The 19,697-nt window shown below is 39.2% G+C and overlaps 1 protein-coding gene across 3 annotated transcripts in view; it reads right to left on the bottom strand.

Moving 5' to 3' along the window:
• Nucleotides 1–19,427, bottom strand: part of MMP16 (matrix metallopeptidase 16) — a 189,304-nt gene extending 169,877 nt beyond the window's left edge. The window contains exon 1 of one of the 3 annotated variants that reach the window (XM_064154540.1): nt 18,958–19,427. In XM_064154540.1, the coding sequence (XP_064010610.1) occupies nt 18,958–19,089 (132 nt within the window). In that variant the 5' untranslated portion in view covers nt 19,090–19,427. Of the gene's footprint in view, nt 1–4,748; nt 4,944–18,957 lie in introns of those variants that run through there. The other 2 variants (XM_064154541.1, XM_064154542.1) reach the window with 2 other exon arrangements.
• Between the last annotated feature and the right edge of the window lie 270 nt (nt 19,428–19,697).

Raw genomic sequence — 19,697 nt, 5'->3', positions numbered from 1 at the left:
GCACATGGGGGAAAGTATAAAAAGAACAATTACCATGAAAACTTGCTAGAAATAGCCGCAGATTAATTCAGTGGCTGCTAAGAGTATACATTGTAGAAACAAAGAAAAATCACATTTCCTGACATACAGTCTCTTCTTTTGTTACCACAAATGTGTGGGAGATCCAGGACACTGCAAAGAGGCCCTTTTGGACTTGCTTTCAGCTAATAGCCTGATTTTTCACTCTGCTATGCACAGGAGTTCCATGGTGGGTATAACTGTTATTTACAGAGCTTTAGATCCTTTTAACATAGAAGAAGGTAAAGAAATAGTTGCTTACATGAGCTGCACTAAAATTTACACTGTCCCAAAACAATTTCCTCTTTCTTCTCTTTGCTATTATGGAGAGGGAGAAAATGGGATGGAATGCACAAACCCTTGTCCTCTGCCACAAGAAGCCATACCTTGAAAAAGGGAAGCTATTTTCTTTTTTTCCCTATGGTTGCTCAGATCTCTTTCCATTTTGTGGTTCCTTATGCACTCTGCTGTTATTTGATCCACATCATCTTACCCTGTGTAACCCTTGCAGAAAGTGTGGCTTACATACTGCTGTGCAAAAGACTTTTAAGCTGTTAGAAGGATGTGTGGCAGAGTAATCTGACAACGCATTTCCAAAGATATTAATCATGATGTCCAATTCTGGCTCTTGCAGTAATGTTTGGGCAAATTAACTGACACCATTTCCTCGCCTGTAAATACATGGTAGACTAACAAAAGCATCCTACAAAAACTCCATTTGACAAAGTAGGAATGCCTACTTTTGCCAGAAGTTTGCTGAAGTTTCACAGGGCTATAAAGGTACAAACACACTAGTACCGACAAGCATGAAGTATTGCAGTGTGCCTTTGAATCACATTGAACGTTCCATTTACACCTAAACTGGAACAATAACTTCTGGATCCATATGATGATGCCTTAACTTCACCACCAAAGCACAGATAACTTCTATAGCATGTGACAGACCAATAGGATAGTGGGGTTTTATTGAATGGGATGTTTAAACAGACTGAACATAACTAGAATGTGAAAGCAGTACAGAATGGAAACTCAAAAAGAATGATAGGACTGTGGCAAAGTGAAAAGTCTATCTGGAGTGATGACTAATATTTCTCACCTGGGATATATACAACTTTTCAATAAACAACCTATAAAGTGCCATAGAAAGTGCAGAGATTATACCTTTTCCACAGCATTATTATTGAGAATCTGTTTATCAATGCTTGTCAGGCATTTTGAACAAGGGCACATTTATATGCTGTAACAGTCATATTTAACTGCTAGGCAACTCTGAAAAAATGTAAGGCTCTTCCTCCAGACTACAACCACAACTTCACTGCATCTTGACACCCTCTGTTTCTTCCTATGCACTATGGAATCATTGATATCTGTGTTTCAGTTCCACTCAAATACTGTACTGCTTTTGTCTAGGATAGTGTTCATTTCTTGCATAGCAGGAAGCGTTGACTTCCTGCATCATCCTCAATTTGAATTAAAACTGGCCAGGGATGTCCAAAACTTCAAGAAAGGCTTCTTCAGTTATGTTCAAAACAAGCAGAAAGAGAAGGAAGGTATTGGCCCACTATTAAACAGGAGAGGTGAACCAGTTGTCAACAAGACTGAAAAGACCAGAGGTCCTCAAAACCTTCCTTCATCTTCTTTACCAGCACTGTTGGGTCCCAGGAACAAAAAATCCAGACTAATACAGACATAGACCTGCCATCAGTGAAGTGAAGAGCTGGTGTGTCGACTCTCACAAGAGCTTGACTCATCCAAATCAACGGGCCCAGATGCCATCCACCCAAGGGTATTAAAGGAACTGGCTGATGTCATCGCGAGGCTACTCTCTAATATATGAGAAATCATGGAAGTCAGCTGAGGTGTCTGAAGACTAGAAGAAGGCTAATGTTACCCATCTACAAAAAGAGTTCAACCCAAGTGTTTTCTCACTTGCACCCTTCCAGTTTCCTCCCCCATCCCAATGTGGGGAAATGAGTGAAAGGTTGTGTGGGACTTGGCTCACCTACTTCAGTTAATCCATGATTATGAATTAATGAAATTCTAAGCTGACTAGCAACATTAAATACAGTAAAATGGACTTCCCAGTTAAAGGATCGCCCCTAGGTCTCTAATCAAAGAGTAAAAGGATATAGACCTGAATCCACTCATACAGATACTCATTTTCTGTCTTTGAGTGTGAGGATTTTGGGTCAGGCCTACCACTGTATGACAATTTCTTGGAGCCAAATTAAGTGTTTGCCTAGCAGGCAGGATAGCTTGAAGATATCTGTGTTTCACTCTATACTGCAGGACAGATCTGCCTTGTGTATCACAGATCTAGATGTGACTACACTGACATATGAGAAACTCATCTATTTTTAAAAGAAACACTTCACTTGATCCTTGGCCAAAGAAAGGAGAAGCAACCCTGCTAAAGCCAGTGGGGGCAGTGATGCAATTCATCTCACACTCTTCTCCTTCACATGAAGGGAAAATAATTTAAGTATGTAATGCAAGAAAAACAGCTACAAAGCAGCAACGTTTAGACCACATTCTGCTAGTACTAACTCTACGAGAATAATTTCAAGTTGATGCAGAAATTATGTCCCCATTTTACATCATGATGAAATATAAGAAAAAAATATTTCTAGTGATCTATTATCTACCTGCTACAGACAGGGAAGTCAAATGTGTTGACAATAATTTGCCACTTTGCTGTTAGTGGTTTAAACTGAGACACTACTTTGGCAATTGTCAGATGCTTTATTCAAAAGGATCCTTAGTAAAGTCTTGCTCAGCTCAAATATCTACATTGCTGTGATGTATTTCAACACTTTTCCTGAATAAAAGTCTTAAAAACTTGAAGCTACTTTGCCAAGCATACAGGAGATATGTCTGGAAAATTATTAGCCACATGATCATCCTGTAAGCAACACTCTCCTCAATTACAGTTATCCATAGCCTACAGTGTTCAATCAATAGCACTGATGCTAGCAAGAGCTAATCCTGCAAGGGAAGAAACGTTCTAGTTGCAACAGGGGATTCCACGGCTTCAGACATTGTCATCCCCTGGTACTTGAACTGAAAGCTTTGTTAAGAGCAGTGCCCCAAGTGAAACCACAACTACACACAGGTCAGAGTAAAATACATTAGGTTCAGCCAGGACACAATTTCACTGCAGGAATTTCATTGTCACTAGGCTGACTGCATTTTCAATATCCTTTCTTCTGCTTAGAATAAAGCAGTTAAAAGAGGAAGCACCATTGTTATATTGTCACAGCTATATTTACATACAGAACAGGGAAGATCTGACAAACTGCAGTCCAGAGGCTCCAACTTAACTTTTAGAACAGAAACTGGAAATGATTGCTATGGCCTCATTCACAAACCTTTAAAACTGTGTGCTGCACAGTCCAGACAGGAACTAAAACTCATTAAAAAAAAATACACATAGCAAATTTACTGCATGTATTGCTGGTAAGACAGGTGTTAAGTGTGACACAATGAACATTTTCTTTATCCCAATTTCAAATCAATTAATTCTACATCAGACAACAGTTTCTGCTGACACTACAGGGTCTCACGTTAGAGAATTTGCTCACAGGGATTAAGAAGTGGCTCACAAACCAGGAATGGAGGATGTTAGATCAAGAGAAAACACAATGGGTATCAATAACTTGATTTTGTTTATGCAGTTTACACTGAAGAGAGTATTCCACAGGGTATCACAGGAGGCTAATAATGTCAATAGCAAAAAGCCACTCTGGGCTTTCTCCTCTTCAAGAGGCTGAACAGTCTATCTTCCCTAAACAGTCCTCAACAGCATGCTTTCACAGATCAAGGCTAATATCCTCTGCTAGGTACCAGGCTGAGCTTTATAAAGTGAAACACAAAGGAAAAGAGCAGAGGGAATGATCATTTTCCCCCATCTAAGTACTACCCTGAATGTGGTTTTAATGGCTTATAATTCTAGATCATTGCTACTACAGTTCAGAGAGCTGCTAGCACATAGGTTGATCCTCCCAGATCAGTTCCCATAACTACAGTTCAAATCAATTGTCAGTGGCTTTCTTCCTTGAGAGTCCTAGGAAACACCTAGCCACAGAGGAGCAAGTCACCAACAGGGAAAAGTCAGGATCACTTTACTTGGGGGAAAAAAAAATACTGATAACTAAATGTGGCTGAGAGTATTCCACAGCACAAAAGTTACTAGCACAACAGCTCATCTCCACACTTTTAAACACACAGAGTGCCTGAACTCAAATCCATCAAGAAGTTGTCCCAAGTCAGTAAGAGTGCTAGCTGGTCCACACTGACATGATGTCAGAAATGATGTAGCTGCATAAACAGATAATCTAAGCAACACCAGAGAAGCCTTCAGGCTCTAAACTTAGCAATACAGTTATGCTGACACTGAATTTTAAGCTTTCTAAAAGGTGATGGGTTATCATGAAACTTAACTCTAAGTTAGCTTGGCATTATCTTGACATCTTTCATCAAGAAAATCATCAGGTGAAAGAGACAGAAGTTTCATATGACATGAAGGTATCTGAATTTCTTTTTCCAGTTTATCCTCCCTGATAATTTTCCAGCACAATTAAAGATACTGGAGACTTAGACCAGTCAGGTCTGTAAAGAAGCAGCCAAACTAGCACTTTCAAATAGAGCTCTCCAGTAAACCTGCAAAAGCAGTGTCTACATGTAACCCATACCTGGGGATAAAGTACAGCAGTTTCCCTAGTACATGCTGATCCCTCCCCAGCAGAAAAGGATAATCAAGGAAAGGAGAAAAAACTCACAGCTAGAAATGAAGGCAAATATAATAAAAGAACCAAACAGGTAGTAGAGTCAATAAAAGATCTACACTCAGCCCAGCAATAGCACAGCAGTCACAGTATCCAGGAAGGTAGCCTTTGGGAACAAGAGGAAAGACAAGAAACTCCACTTTCTTTAGCAAACTCACCCCTTTATCTTGAATGTGATGCTTGTGGTCTGGGATACACCTGCAGCCAATTGGAGTCAGCTGTCTGGACTTTGAGGATGACTCAGAACTGCTAACAGACTGCAACCCATGGCTGACCTAGGATTATGTCCCATCAAACCCAGGACAAGCAGTTTTATTATTTTAATATACTATACATAAGCACAGCCAGATGTCTTTCAAAATCTTCCAAACCTCTGTTCAGTCAGCATAAACCCATGCATCATAACTTGAGACTCACAGTGAACTCAAGGGATACAAGCAAAGAGCAATGCCTGAAGGGATTACTTCCTCTGTTCTTTCAAAACTGACAGCCACACCATCCACTGCACTTAGCTGACATATTACCATGTGTTGCTGTTTAGCTCTTACTTTGAAATTCATGACTTGTTGTCTCCTTGCTACCCAAGAAATCATAGGAAAGAAGTGTGGTGGCTGACTAAATATTCCCAGCGTTGTAGATAGATGGATAGATGGAAAAAAAAAAAAAGAAGATAGATAGAAATGGTTAAAATAATCTTGAACTTCCTATTTGTACTCTTGAACAAGCAGAATCCCTATTGCCAGGTCTTACAAGCTGATGTTCAGCTCCTGATTCATGCATGAAGTCAAACACTACAGGAATTCTGAAGTTTAAATTTCTATTGTTAGGCAGTCAACTGTCCATCACATTGTGTCACCCTCCTCTCCAATCAATATCCTTCAAGTATGCATCAGTCACTGGCGTTTTGCTTATGAAAATATTATCTAAGTGGTCAGCTAGTAAGCAGTCCTGTCTCCTTAAATTCCATGTATCTCAAAGTAACATTAAATAAAACAATAGAAAAGTATACCAAGAATATCTGATTACATAGGAGGAGGGGGGGGGGTTTATACTATTAAATATTCATCTGAAAATGCATTTATGTTATTTAACTACTATTTTAAAAATCAATCACCTTAGTTCACAAATTACTGTTAGTTTGTAACTAAAAGTATGTGTCACTACTGATATTGGTATTGTAATACACTCTAAGGTCCTAGCTCACAACTCTCTAGGATCTCTCAGAGATGCTACAAAGTACCAAGTTGAGAATACAGTCACAAAGCTAGCTTAAAAGCAGTAAAATCTGTGGTTTTCTTCTATTAGAGAAATTGCAGTATGTGTTAAGATAAAATCTAGATTCCTGGAGAATCCTCCAGTCCCTGTTGCTGCAAAGAGTTGGTGGCTAAGTTGCAGAATGTAACTTAAGCTTCTGCCATGGTGAAGCAGATAGGGATGCACAAAATCAGCCACCGATAAACAGTTTAATGATGCTGTGCAAATTCTATATTAGTAGTCATCATATAGTAAAAATCAGAGTTTGTTAGCAGTTACAAGTACTTTCACCTTCTAAAGTGGCAAGTTTCAACAGCAGAAAAAATAGCAGCAAATAAAATTTTGAAGAAAATCAAAACTGAAAAGAGGTATTAAGTGAGCACTGTGGTTAGTTTATGACAGTTTTAACATTTTGGTGTTTCCTGAGGAGTTGGCTTACTTGACATAACAGAAATACTCAGTTTATTCTTATAACTTTGAATTTCTCATTCTTGTACCAGAAAAAAAAATATCAAACCAAAACACCCAACCCAACCCAAACCATACCAAACCATAAAAATGTGAACTCACAGAAGACAAACAGAAATACTCCAAAGCCTTTTTACAATTTTCAAATCGACCTGGTTGATTCCACAGGCCTTATTCACAATTGTCAGCACTCAATTAAATGTTATTGGAAAAAGAGACTTTTCATGCACGGTGTCTGAACAGTGTAAGTGACAAAAACAAATGAAGTGGAGAACTCAATGCAATATAGTCCACGTTTTTAGTCGAATACAATAGCTACAGAGTTCTCGAGGCAGACAGACTAATGCAGAAGAATAAACATTATAGTCAATGGATGTCAGTAGAGCCATCAGCTTGACTGAATGAGGAAAATCACAGTTAGACTGAGAGTATAGGACAAAGAAGGAATCCAGTCCATTACTGCTGTTGAGACAAGTTATACTGTGTAAATCCTTTCATTAAACAGATTTCTCCTACACTGACTTTTCGCCCTCTACATTACTTCCCTAATGTCCTTCCTGGAAAAGTAGTTTAAGATGATGATTTTAAGCTTTCTTGTAACTACAAAATTCAGTTTACACATAAGTCATGTATCTTCACTTCTTTTTGTACCATTTATCTGTAATGCACAGGTTAACCCAATGGATTTCCACCTTATGTATTTAACACATAAATAAACACTGTTAATTTGCTCAGTTAAAGTGCTTGACAATTCAGCGCATTTGAAACAGCCTGGAGTAAAACATTGGACCCAATGAAATCAATGGCACAAGGTGACCAATTCAGTGAAATCAGAAGCTTGTCATTTTCTCCAATCAAGATCACTAGACCAGGTACCTTGTTAGGGTAATAAGTACACAAGGAAACAAACAACACTTATATAAAAGAAATAAGATCAAATATGGGTGGATTCCCTTCGTTTTCCTGTCTCTAGATGGCTCCTTCTTATCACTGAAACATGGGCAATGTATGAGCTTCAAAACAAGAAAGCACATAGCAAAAGAATATTTGCACTCTCCATTTCTATATAAACCTGAAGGCTGCTGACTTCTTTCAACAAATCTGTGAAATCTTTGTTCCAAAGGAGAAAAATAATTATTATTAGCTACTTTACCAAAACTCATTTCACAATTTTCAACTACACATGTAGCTATTTTACTTTAAAAAACATGTTAACACCTACAAAGCCCTTGCTTTGAAGGGCATTTAAAGCTGAAAAGTCCCACTCTGTTCTTTTCTAGCTGTCATGCTAAAGCTAATGGCCATGGTGAATCTCTCTATTATATTAGAGTTGGCTAAAAACAGGTTAACAAGTTAAAAAAACTATAGTTACTTTAGGCTCTTCTGTCCTTAGTCACTCCCAACCTTCAAAAAATGTATTGTTCTAAGACTTAAAGCTCAGCCTCCCCTTAAGAATCATTTCCTTTGCTGCTGAAAATTTAGAGAAGGCAGGCAATATTCACAGACATTAAAATACTCTTCTAATGAAACAGTCTTTTTATTTTGAGTGAAGCTAAAGAAAGGTCATATTTCTATAGAATTCAAATCTTCTGGTCCAAATTAAATTGACACCACCTCCTTGGAAAGATCTTGCATGTAGGGAAAAATTCTCTAGTATCTCAGTGAAAAAGGCATCTAAGCAATTAATCTATGAAGAACAATGACTCTATCTTTATCTGACTGCTGGGACAAAAAGTGAATTCTCTTGGCAGCCAGGAAAAATGATAGGATTATTCACAAAAGAGCTAAAATACTGGTATTTTTTTTCCCCTAAATGAGCCTGTCAGTGCAAAACAACAGAGTAGAGCTCAATATTACAAAGGAAGCTCTTTTGGAATAACAGATTGAAGATATATCACTCTTCCTTCTCAAATGCAGACCTAAAACTCAACAGCAGATCTAGTCTCTCTATAATTACATGACATCAGAAAACTCATTTAAATAGTATATCAGGTAGCATATTGAGTTATTTAGAAGTTTAGGTGTATGAGTAGGTAAAAAAGCAAAACACATAAGATGGCAAATAACACTCTTACTCTGACCCCATTCATTTCACAGTTCTGAAGACCTAAAACAAGCAAGGTAAATAAATCAGTGAAATACCACACCTGTCTATCACGAGATCCAAATTCTGGCATCAACACAGAACCATAATTTTCTGTTGAATTAATCTACATTTTACTTTACATAACAAAAGTACTTGAAAACATAGATAATTATACTTGAGGGCCTAGGGTCTTACCCAAAGAAATGATTAAAATGTCATTTTCATCTTCTTGAGGGCTATCAGACAACAGACATTCAGCAAGCCTACTCTTCTAAAATATGTTATCTAATTCTCTGCTTTTTATAAAAATGCTTACCATTCTCTTCTTTCCCCTCAAGGGCATAAAATAGCTGGTTAGAGGTTTCTATGTTCAGGAATCATTACAATAATTTCTAGTAAGGCATCAAAAACCAGAAGCACTGAGTTTACAAAACGTGCCAGAAGTGCTCGCTGTAAGTCAGGTAATATGTTTTACACAGACTTAAACAGGCCCAATCCGGGTCTCATTAAGGTTGAAGGCAAAACTGCTTTGTTGCCAGTGGAGAAACGTTGTCTTCTTTATATCCCTAATTAAATATTTAAAATACATGAGATCTGAAGATGTAAGGAAGTGTCAGCCTCTTATGCTAAGGTATAAATGTATTTAGTAACGTGCAGTGCATCAGAACGGCAGGGTGGAAATTGTAGTACCATGAAAATGGAGTTCTGCTTTCTGTTTGGTCAGAAGTACAGGTGTCTGGTGCAATCTGAGCTCATCTACATTATCCATGACACAGCAGATATACCATCAGGTCATTAGTCCATGTTGTCCTGGAACATTAGTATCTAGAGGTCAAACCGGATAGACCATAGGGTCTAAACAGCAACATGTACCAAGAACTTCATCACTGCAAGGGAAGAGATTCAATCCCAAACTGCAATATCTGGATGCCAGCGTCTACCTGGGGGAAGTTCCATAGATATAGGAGTTTCAGCACCCTCCACCATCCTTAAAACTGGGAACTGGATTTAATTACCTAAACAGTAGTGTCTAATGTCTTCTAGGATGACTTAGGACACATGGCCTGGGTTCCTGTTGCTAGCCTGAAAACCTGAAGGCTTTGTAGGTCCCATTTCTGCCACCCTTGTGCAGATCTTGGCTAAGCGCACCTTAAATGGTGCTGGATGCCTATGCATAAGATACTGAATCACATTATTAGTCAATACTAACACTAGAGCCCAGAAAACAAGACTTAACTCACTCTGATACAAACATTAACTGGTTGGCTGAATTAGTCTGTTTCATTGACTTCAGAGAGCAGACTGTTATTAACAGTTTTGAAACATGACATGCACAGCACAGCTGAACACCTAAATTTAAGTACTATTCTCCCAAACTGAATCTTTTTTCCCCAAGCTAAGCCTGCAGCTTGCCCACTTGCTTGAAAATATCCCTCATCCAAATCATCCTGCACAAATTTCATCAGCAGGATGTAAAACCAGCAAACAAACTCCGTCTTCACTTGTGAAATACCTTGAGATCCTCGTTTCACCAGTGTTACGTAATTTGCAAAGCATGGACATTATGACTGCTGTTATGTACAAGTGTCATGAACATCTTTAAGTCTGTGTTTATGACCACACTAATTAAACTCTAAAAAGTAAATTCTAAAATAAGATTTTTTTAACAGCATACGATATCTAGATACCCACAATGCTGCTACCAATACCACATTTTATTCACTAGGTAGCAATGGTTAAATACAAGGCATGAAGGTATTCTACTTTGAGAAAATCATCATCTAGTCAAGTGTGAGTGAGACATAGTGTCAGCAATCCATACACATCAGCATATCTTTTAAAATCAGTGTTAGTCTATTTTCACTGCAATAAAGATTTCAAATGGAGTGTAAATTTAAATCAACCCATCATTTCTCTCTGTCTCTCCCCTATTTCTGTTCTCTAAAATCAAAGAAATACACTGAATTAACAACCAGCACATGCCTCCTATATTCATAAATAGCTATTATCACCCTAGATTATAGAACAGACATCACTTTCTGTCAGAAATGGTCAAACTGTTGCCAGTAGCAAAAGAAAAGTCTGCTGCAAAGAATTCTTCCACTGAAGTTTCTCCTACTGTACTTTTACCAGGTTTTTTTTTCAGTTGTGATTTCATAAGTCTTACACTGTGGATTTTAAAACTCGACCTGACAAACTCCAGTAAATATACATTAGTATATGCTGCACTGGCAGAGAAATAGGCTCTTGACAAGTTTTTCCCATGTCTAGTAGCTCTGATTCTATGGTTCAGTAAAGATTGATGATTTTCCTGGACTGCAGGCAACGGTCTGTAGGAAGACAAGCTGAAGGAAAAAAAAAAAAAGAAAGAAAGAAAAGAAAAAAGGAATTTAAAAAATATTAAAGTAAGAGATAAAAAGGAAAGAAGCATCAAAATGTCAGCTGGAAAATGGAAAGAAGGAAGACAGGTCATAAGGTGAACTCATGGTACAGGAACCCTGAGGAACAGAATTCAGTTTCCACTTCTATCACACTTAAACTTAACAGCATAGCAAATCTCTTATTTCCCCTGTGTCTCATCCGCCTACCATTAAGTTTTTAACATCCAGGGTATGTGAGCAGCATGTCTGCCTGTTAGTGGTGTCTAATAAAAAAACATTAAAACCTGGAGCAGTGAAAGGTTAAACTTTTATTGTGTTTTATAAAACAGGAAAGGTACTCTGATGACAAAACAGCATATTTGTGAAACAATACGCTCATTTAATATGTACATCCATTCAAAATGCATTGATTTTGCACTGTGTAATAGCTACAAGCTGATCCAAAACCCATTTTATTTGTTAAGACTTCTACATTTATTTAAATACATCTTGAAGCAGACTATTTATTTTCATATTTGGGTAATAAAAACTTATTCAAACTTTCATTCTGAAAGGGAATGTGATAGCTGTGTCTTCACTTATCTAATGACATCCTTCGCACAATCCAGCTGACAATGTTCTCCACTAAGTTTTGGTACTTACATTTAAATAAAAACCAACCTAAACTAAACTGAAAAACCTGCACAGTTTGAAGAGGTATAGACATGTTTTTCACATTCTGTGCTCTGGTACCTTTCCCTTGCATATATTAATTACTTGAACGCTTACACAGATGATCAAACTGAAACACTGCACCAAGGGTATCTCCAAGATATTAGAGGACAGGAGCCAGCACTGAACCCTGGGGGACACCACTAGTTGACTGGGTGTCAGTCAGAATTAGCTCCATTCACTACCACTCTTTGGGTCCCAGTCACTCACAACAGAATTAATGCAATATATTTTTCATCTGCCGGCACAAACCAGTTGTTAAATAATATGGTTTCTGAATGTTTTCTCACAGCATAATAAACCCAACTATTGTTCTACAGAGAGAAAGCATCGAGTGACTTTAATGTTCTACAGAGCTACTGTGACTCATTGCTTCAGCTCCACGTCCCCTGTCACAGTGGTTGCAAGCCCAAAATTTTAAACCCCTTTCCCAACACAGACTTCAATCCTCAGCATTTGAGATTGGATTGCCTAAAGCTGAACACTGAAATCAATAGAGGATAAGATTCCCTGCACCCTGAAGCCTTGATCTCAAAATTAACAGGAGACTTTAAGCACAGCAAAAACACCTGAATAAATCCCTAAGTCAATTATGTGCTGTAATACCTCAAGAGGTATGCTAGAAATATTATGATGAGAGCTGAAGTACAGATAACTCCTCAGCTGGTGTAAACCTGCTGATAATAAGTAGAGAAACGCTGTACCAACAGTTTCAGTTAATAAGTAAAACTACAAAATTATTATTTTTTTTATTTCTGTAATTCATGTCAATTTTAATTCACCACAGCAATAACTTGTTACCACTTAATTGCTCTTTACTGCACAGAAAAGATGCTTATAATGAATGACGATAAGCAGGAACATGAATGAACAGTTGCCAGGCAACCAATAAATAAAGGTTCCAAATAGCATGACCTCTCTTTAAAGGATAAAGCTCTAATCATAATTATTTCTCAAATCCATTTCAGTGCCAGCTAAAATCATGTTTGCAGCACTAATCCTAGTCTTCCTCATACAAAATGAAACCAAATCTGTCATCTGACATATCACAAATAACAAACTAAACTGTTTCAACCTGATCCTTTAGATGATGGTCAATAGCGCAATTTGAGGATAGTGATCAGGTTAGACAATAAACTGGAATCCAAAACAGAAAGGTGAGAATAATTGAGCCATTTAAATAGGATCATTGAAATAAAATTCTCCAAAAGTTACATTGTTAATTTAAGGACCTTCAGAAAGCATCAACACAAAGTCCTCCAGCGTTAAACTCCACAAAAGCAACATTTGGTAGTAGAGGGATGAGACTTTGAAACACTGAAAACAAATGTAGTTTGAAATGTTTTTTAAAATCTATGTAATACTACATTCTATCTTTATAAACTCTTGCAAGTCAGTCTTGCTGAGTGCATAAGCAGAGCTGAAGTGCCTAGAGCAAGCACTGACCTTTCAGATGGATTCAAATAAAACTGACAAAGAGCAACATAAATCTTAAGCCAGTTAAAGAACACTTTGAAGAAACAAAGAGTGGTTATACAGGACTTCCACACTACACTTCCTCAATAATGGCAAAGGGAGAGCTTGAGTTCTTCTGGAGGTTTTGGTGGTCTAATAAACTGTACATTTATTTTAGTAAGAGCTCATATCAGAAGACATTAGGAATACCTGGCTTGGTAGGTGTATCTTTCACTACATAAGGTGATCACATACATCTCTTTATTTAACCATTTAAATTCTTTTCTTTAGTAGGATTGAGAACCACTAATAGCTGGAATGCTTAAACACTAAACAGTCAAAGAATTAAAACAGAAAATAAGATGAACTATAATAACATAAGACGGCATAAGAAAAACAAACATGTTGTACAACTAAGTTCTAATGTACTATGACAATTGTGAACTCCTAAGAACTGACACACCATGTTTGCAATCTGTCTTTGAGCAAAGTAAACTTTGTCAACAGCTCAAAATAATTTCATACTTTGCAATATAAAATTATCTACTAGTATTTTTGTAAGCAGGAATTATTGTTTCAATTACAGCAGAGAATGCACTCAGCCAGCTAGTAGTCTCCACATTTATTTCTTCATATCAAATGAGAACCAGCTCAGCATATAGTAGGTATTAGGCTTTTATGAGAGAAAAGCGCTCTGTTGCCTATCAGACACTTAACTAACACATTCTAATTATTTTCCCTGTCTTCATATCTCTCCTCATCAGAAGCACTTATAGGATGTTTTCCTTGTATTTCCTCAAAAGTCAAATAGGAAATAAGTCTTATCCATGTTTTTATTAATCACTTTATTCAACAACTCTTCTCCAGCCTTCTAATAATTTCAGCAGGACTTCTTGTTCTAACAAAAATCCAATTCATTTAATTGCTACCTTAGGCAAGAGTGAGATTCTGAATTTTAGTAACTGAGAATCATGCATACTGGCTGCAACTAAAAGCAATGCAGAAGACCCTGCTTGTTCTTTTTATGACATGTGGCACCGTTTATAGCAAAACCACTTTAATTGCATCTCCATAGCGTTGCACTTGCATTTTAACAAACTATTAAAAACCTGTTGTTGAGCTTGCAAACCTGACAATCAACCCCACTAGTTGAAGAGTATGTAAAGGCGACAGTGGCAAATATTTTCCACTCCCGAACGTTTATTCCTTTTCAGTTGCTAACTGAAGAATTAAACTGGTCTTGTTTTAAGCTTAAGAGACCCACAGCCTCTGGGAGAAAAGGTCATGCATTACCATTCAGCAGGACCTAGAAGCTAACAGTAAAGTTTATTAACACTGAAAACAAGAGAGTTGGCAGGAACTTAGTACCATGGAGGAAACTGAGGTTTGTATTCCACTATATTTTGATCCACAATATGCAGTTTAACTGTCTCACCCCTGAAAACAGAAGAAAATACCTTTTTTAAGAGCTCCTCATGCCAAAAGAAGAGTAACTTAGGTTCTCCCCTAGGGATTCAAGTCTATATATTGAGCATTAGAAGTAGGAAAATAGAGCATAACTGCCAGCTTGAGGAGAGAGATGATGAAGCATGCTTGCTTTGTCTCTAGTGTTTCCCACAGTACAGACATGGTCAGTGAAACTAAGTGAGTCTAAAAACAGTTCTTGCTCAACAGGCTTTATGCAGCTGATGCAGCTGTTCACAGGAGTAAGAGCAGGCACTATTAGAATCAGAGATTAATCTTATTCTAGATTCATACTGATTCTGTCTTCTGACCAAGATGTTCTTGTCTCAATAACCACTTTTTCTTTAATAAAATGGTGACATTGTTTACTAATTTTATATTGAATATTTACTAGTAAATTAGACATACATATACTTATTACTTAAACATATATACAAAACAATTAATTACAACAGAAGATAAACTCAGTTTAATACCAGCTCAAACAGTGCAATATTATTTTATTTATTAAAATAGATATACTCTATACAGATGACATTTGTGATGGGCCATTTATAGGCACTCCCAATAACATGCAAAAGATTTCTCTTTGAGCAACACAAGCTATTATTACTATGAACCCAGGGAGAGGGGGTAGGGGATGGAATTTGATTGCTCTATCATTTTTTCAGTGTGTGTGTGCTTGCTATCACTGACAGACATTTCCACTGCCAGTGTACAGAAACAGCTGAAACTAGTAGAAAAACTCTACACTGATGGACAGATTCTTCCATTAGTGCACTTACTCATTGATGTTACCATTTTAGACCAATAGATCAGCACTGAGAAGAGAAAGCTGACAGCAGAGAACTTAGTTTTCCTCACGATGTCAGAAACAATGTCTCACAAAAATACCACTGGTAATCAGAGTTGAAAATGAATACTAAGATCTTCCTACCTATAGGACTACAGGAATCTTTACCTTCATCATAAATTCCTTTAACTCTTAGATTACAAGCATCTCTCAGGCAGTCACACATGAAAGCTTTTACTGACTGAGAATGCAAGTGTGCCCCTCCAGAGTTTCAATCTCCATGATCTGAATACTGTCCGGCTATGTCTATTGCCTTAAATACCACATATATCAGTGCATTTCAAGACTGACAACGCAGTTGTCATTGAAAGCTTGAGGACTTCATCCACTTAAATGTTTGAGCAAAAGAAATTTTACCAAATAAGAGAATTCTAAAGAACAGCAATGTTCACATAAGCTTGTTAACTGCAGCTTTGGAGGTTATTTAATACCTTTGAGCTACACAAATATCTCCTAAAACTCGCCCTGTCCCACAGCCTAACAAAACTGCATTGAAACAAACAATTCAAGAAACTGAAACATTGCTACAAATATTTTGCTTAGCAATGAGAACTGTGGATTAAACAGGATACAGTAACAAGAGGAAACAAATTAGCTCCACATCTTATAATGTTCAACAGGTATTATTTGTACTTAGAGACAAGAGCAAATAAAAAAAAAAAAAAAAAAAACCAAAGAAAAACCAAACCCAAAACCTGCTTTCCAACCATCCTAAGCATTTGTTCCATAACATTTCATTTGAATAGCACTTCTCTCCTGAACCTTACTTCACGTATTTCTTCTATCACCAAAACTATTTGCCAGATTTTCACAATTTGCTATCAGTTACAACTGTTTTATTCACTTCTGCTGACATCGAGGACCATACAGTACAACACATACATGCTGTTGCCAAGCCCTTTGCCTCAAATTTCCCACTCTCTTAGCCTTTAGTGTTCCCAACAAAGCTAGCTGACTTTTCAATGCTGTTCAAACAGTGCAAATATGCAATGGCTGCTCTGGGGCAAATCTCAGGTCCATTTAGACCAAGACCATGTCACTGATAGTGGTCAAAAGTAGTTGCCTAGGTGGATGTCCCATGTTTTAGGAGAGCTCTTGAACACTAGACTAATTCCTTGGAACCAGGCAATCTGCAGCTCACAGACCCAAATATGAAAAGAGAATGGGTGTGCTGGCATATACACTTTGCTTCAGAAGCACAGGGAGGAAGAACAAGGAGATGGCATACTTCAAAAGGGAGAAATGTGTGCCCTCATTACATACACACATGCTACTTCAATCCACCCAACAGTGTTTCTTGCTCCCGTTATTGCCTTTGCCCTCAAAATGTGTTGTTTTCCATATGGAAGGGGTGGCAAAACCAAAAGTGTTTCCCTTCTTCCCTCATAAAACCTCCTTCTGACTGGAGTTGGCCTCCTGTTCATATTCCACTTGACTAAACCAATCTTTTTCTTCTCCCACACTAGCTCCATCTGCCGCCTGTCTCTCCAGCAGAGCCAGATGCCAGCAAAGCAGACTACTGTGGGAGGAGAAAGTTCTGTCGCTGGAATTTCTTCCCCATACCCTGCAGGGGGCCAGGCTGTGAAGCTTGGAGTTGATACAGAGCGCAACTTCCTCTCTTCCACGCTGCATCGCCCTACTCATCTGCGAAGGCAGCTGAGGACATGACATAAGCAAAAGAAGGATAAAACTTCATTGTGCGCTCTGCAATGTGCAAAAGTCTCACAGTTGTCTTCCAGCCGAGCATGATACACGCCATATAAACGTGTAAGAAGACACTAGTCCTGCCCCAAAGAGCTTTACAACCAGAGAGCAGCAGAGCTGCGTATCTGTGATAAAAGGAACGAACAAGACAGACTAGAGCACAGGCAACAGATTTTAAAAGAGTAAGATTTATAATGGGGAAAGATTATAACGATAGAGTGAAAAGACAACCACTTCAGTAGAGATTCAAGTCAAAGAGAAGCTACCGATGTGTGCTGTTAGAGGAAACTTGCCTGTAGCAAGGGAAAATGACTGTAGGGAGGGAAAGGCTAGAAAGAAAGAAAACACAGGGAAAGATTTTTATTTTTTAAGTTCTGGGGTGATCTTGCATAAGGCAGAGAGAGAAGTACAAGTAAGAACTTCAGACACAAAGGGAGACAGTCTAGGAATGGAGGAGCATCTGCAGGAGCAATCTTGCCAGAGACAGTAGCAAGAATGAGTGTCGCTAAGTGAGAACAAGAGCTCAGAACAAGCAAGTGTGCATATGTGTGAGACAGAGGAAACGACACACTTCTTTTCTCAGAGAGAAAGAATTGTGAGAACTCAGGAGATGAAAGAGACTAGAAACAGAAATGAGTGAGGGTTGTGTACGAGTGCAGCAGAAAGTTTGGAAAGGGACTGGCAGGACAGAAGAAACTGAAGGAACAAGGGGGTCTAAGAGAAAACTAGAATTGTGTCATACAAGTTTATAGTGCATATAAATTAAAGAGACGCTTAACAAGAAAGATGGAGAAGTTGAGTAGACAAGGAAAGGAAGAGGGAAATAGACATCACACTAAAAAAAAATCAGATTAGGAAAAAAGGCTCACAGCAGCACGAATTGGGTTGACAGGAAGAAGAAAAAAGAGGAAAGAATGTATGCAAAGGTGATAAAGTCAGTAATGGAACATTATTTTATACACAGTACTGTGCAAAAACCCCAAAGGGAAAAACTGGGAGTGTATAGAAAAGTGTCCGGAAATGGATGTCATCTGAATTCTCACTGTCACAGTAAACTCTCAGTTTTCTAGGTCTTACCTAGGCACCCTCACTTTATTTCACTTGGAAAAATTCTCATTGCTGATTCTCCACACCCTCTAACTTTTGTGCCGTAGTTGCACCTTTATGCCATTGGTATCACTATTTCTAGTGGCAACTCTTTCTGTTCTATTTAAATGGGGGAAAGATCGTATTGTGTTAAATACCATAAAGAAACGTGCCAGAAATCTCAAGTTTCCTTCCTCCTGTCCCCATAACGCTGTTTCATTCATTCCTCAGATGGAGGGCAGAGCAAACTCAGCAATACAGAGGTATCTTAAGTCCAGGATATGCACAGAGCCTTCCCTGAGCTGCGTGCATATTCCACGCCCAGGGTTTCCCCAGTGCCCGGACTGAGGTCTCCCGCCTGGCGTGGGCGCGGGCAGTGGGGCGGCCCGGGCTGCTCCAGCATTCAGCATCGCGCTTTGTGCTGCCGCGGATAGCGGAGCTCCGACCGAAACGCATCCATCAGGCGGGGGGAACTCGGGGAGGGGAGCTAGCTACCGGCTGCCGAGAGAAAGCCAACGCAGACCTGTGTCCTGGCTGCTGGAAGACATGGCTGGCTGGCTATTTCATTTGATTTGATTTCGGGAATACTAAAAAATAAAAAAGAGGGGGGAAAGGGAAGCACACAGGCTCGCACAGGCATACGGCTGAGCTTACCTCCACATTGAAATACTGCTCCGCTTTGCACACTGTAGCACATAAAATCCAAAGGAACGTTTGCAAGAAAAACACCCTGGACTGAGACACGAAATCCAACCGGCTTCCAATGCTGAATGCGAGTACGACCATAGTGAACTGTGCTTCAGTGGGCAGCAGATCTCTCGCTTTCTCTCTCTTTGCCTTAAACAAATACACAAACCGATCTCCCCCTCCCGTGTCAGTGAAGAGCCCGTAGCGCAGGTTCACCCACAGCAGGGGAGGAGGAGGAAGAGGAGGAGGAGGAGTAGACACTTCACAGCACAGGCGGCGGCAGCGGCAGGGTCAGCTCTCGCACATCCTCACCACCAGTCCCGTATTGAGGGAATGTGGAGTCCGAGTACAGCCGCAGCCTGCACGACTCCTCTCTGCCCAGCAGCAGCAAACGCCACCCGTGTCCTCCCTCCTCCTCCTCCTCTCCCTCCTCCTTCTCTCTCTCCTCCTCTCCTTCTCCTCCTCCTTTCCTTGCCTCCACCCCCTCCACCTCCTCCTGGGGAGGGTTGGCAGCTCGGCTCGGCTCGGCTCGCTGCCTTGCCTTGCTTTGCTTTGCTATGCTTTGCGTTGCGTTGCTTTGCTTTGCATTGCCTCGACTCGCTCCGTCTCGCCTCCCCTCGCCCCCCGCCGCTCCCCTCCACTCCAGAATGTTCAGCTGAGATCTACATAGCCCCGCCCCGTAGGCGTCTTCCCGACGACGAGCTCAG

The sequence above is a fragment of the Pogoniulus pusillus genome, chromosome 14 (assembly GCF_015220805.1).
Source record: "Pogoniulus pusillus isolate bPogPus1 chromosome 14, bPogPus1.pri, whole genome shotgun sequence".
NCBI lineage: Eukaryota > Metazoa > Chordata > Aves > Piciformes > Lybiidae > Pogoniulus > Pogoniulus pusillus.
This window is presented reverse-complemented; position numbering and strand designations above follow the sequence as displayed.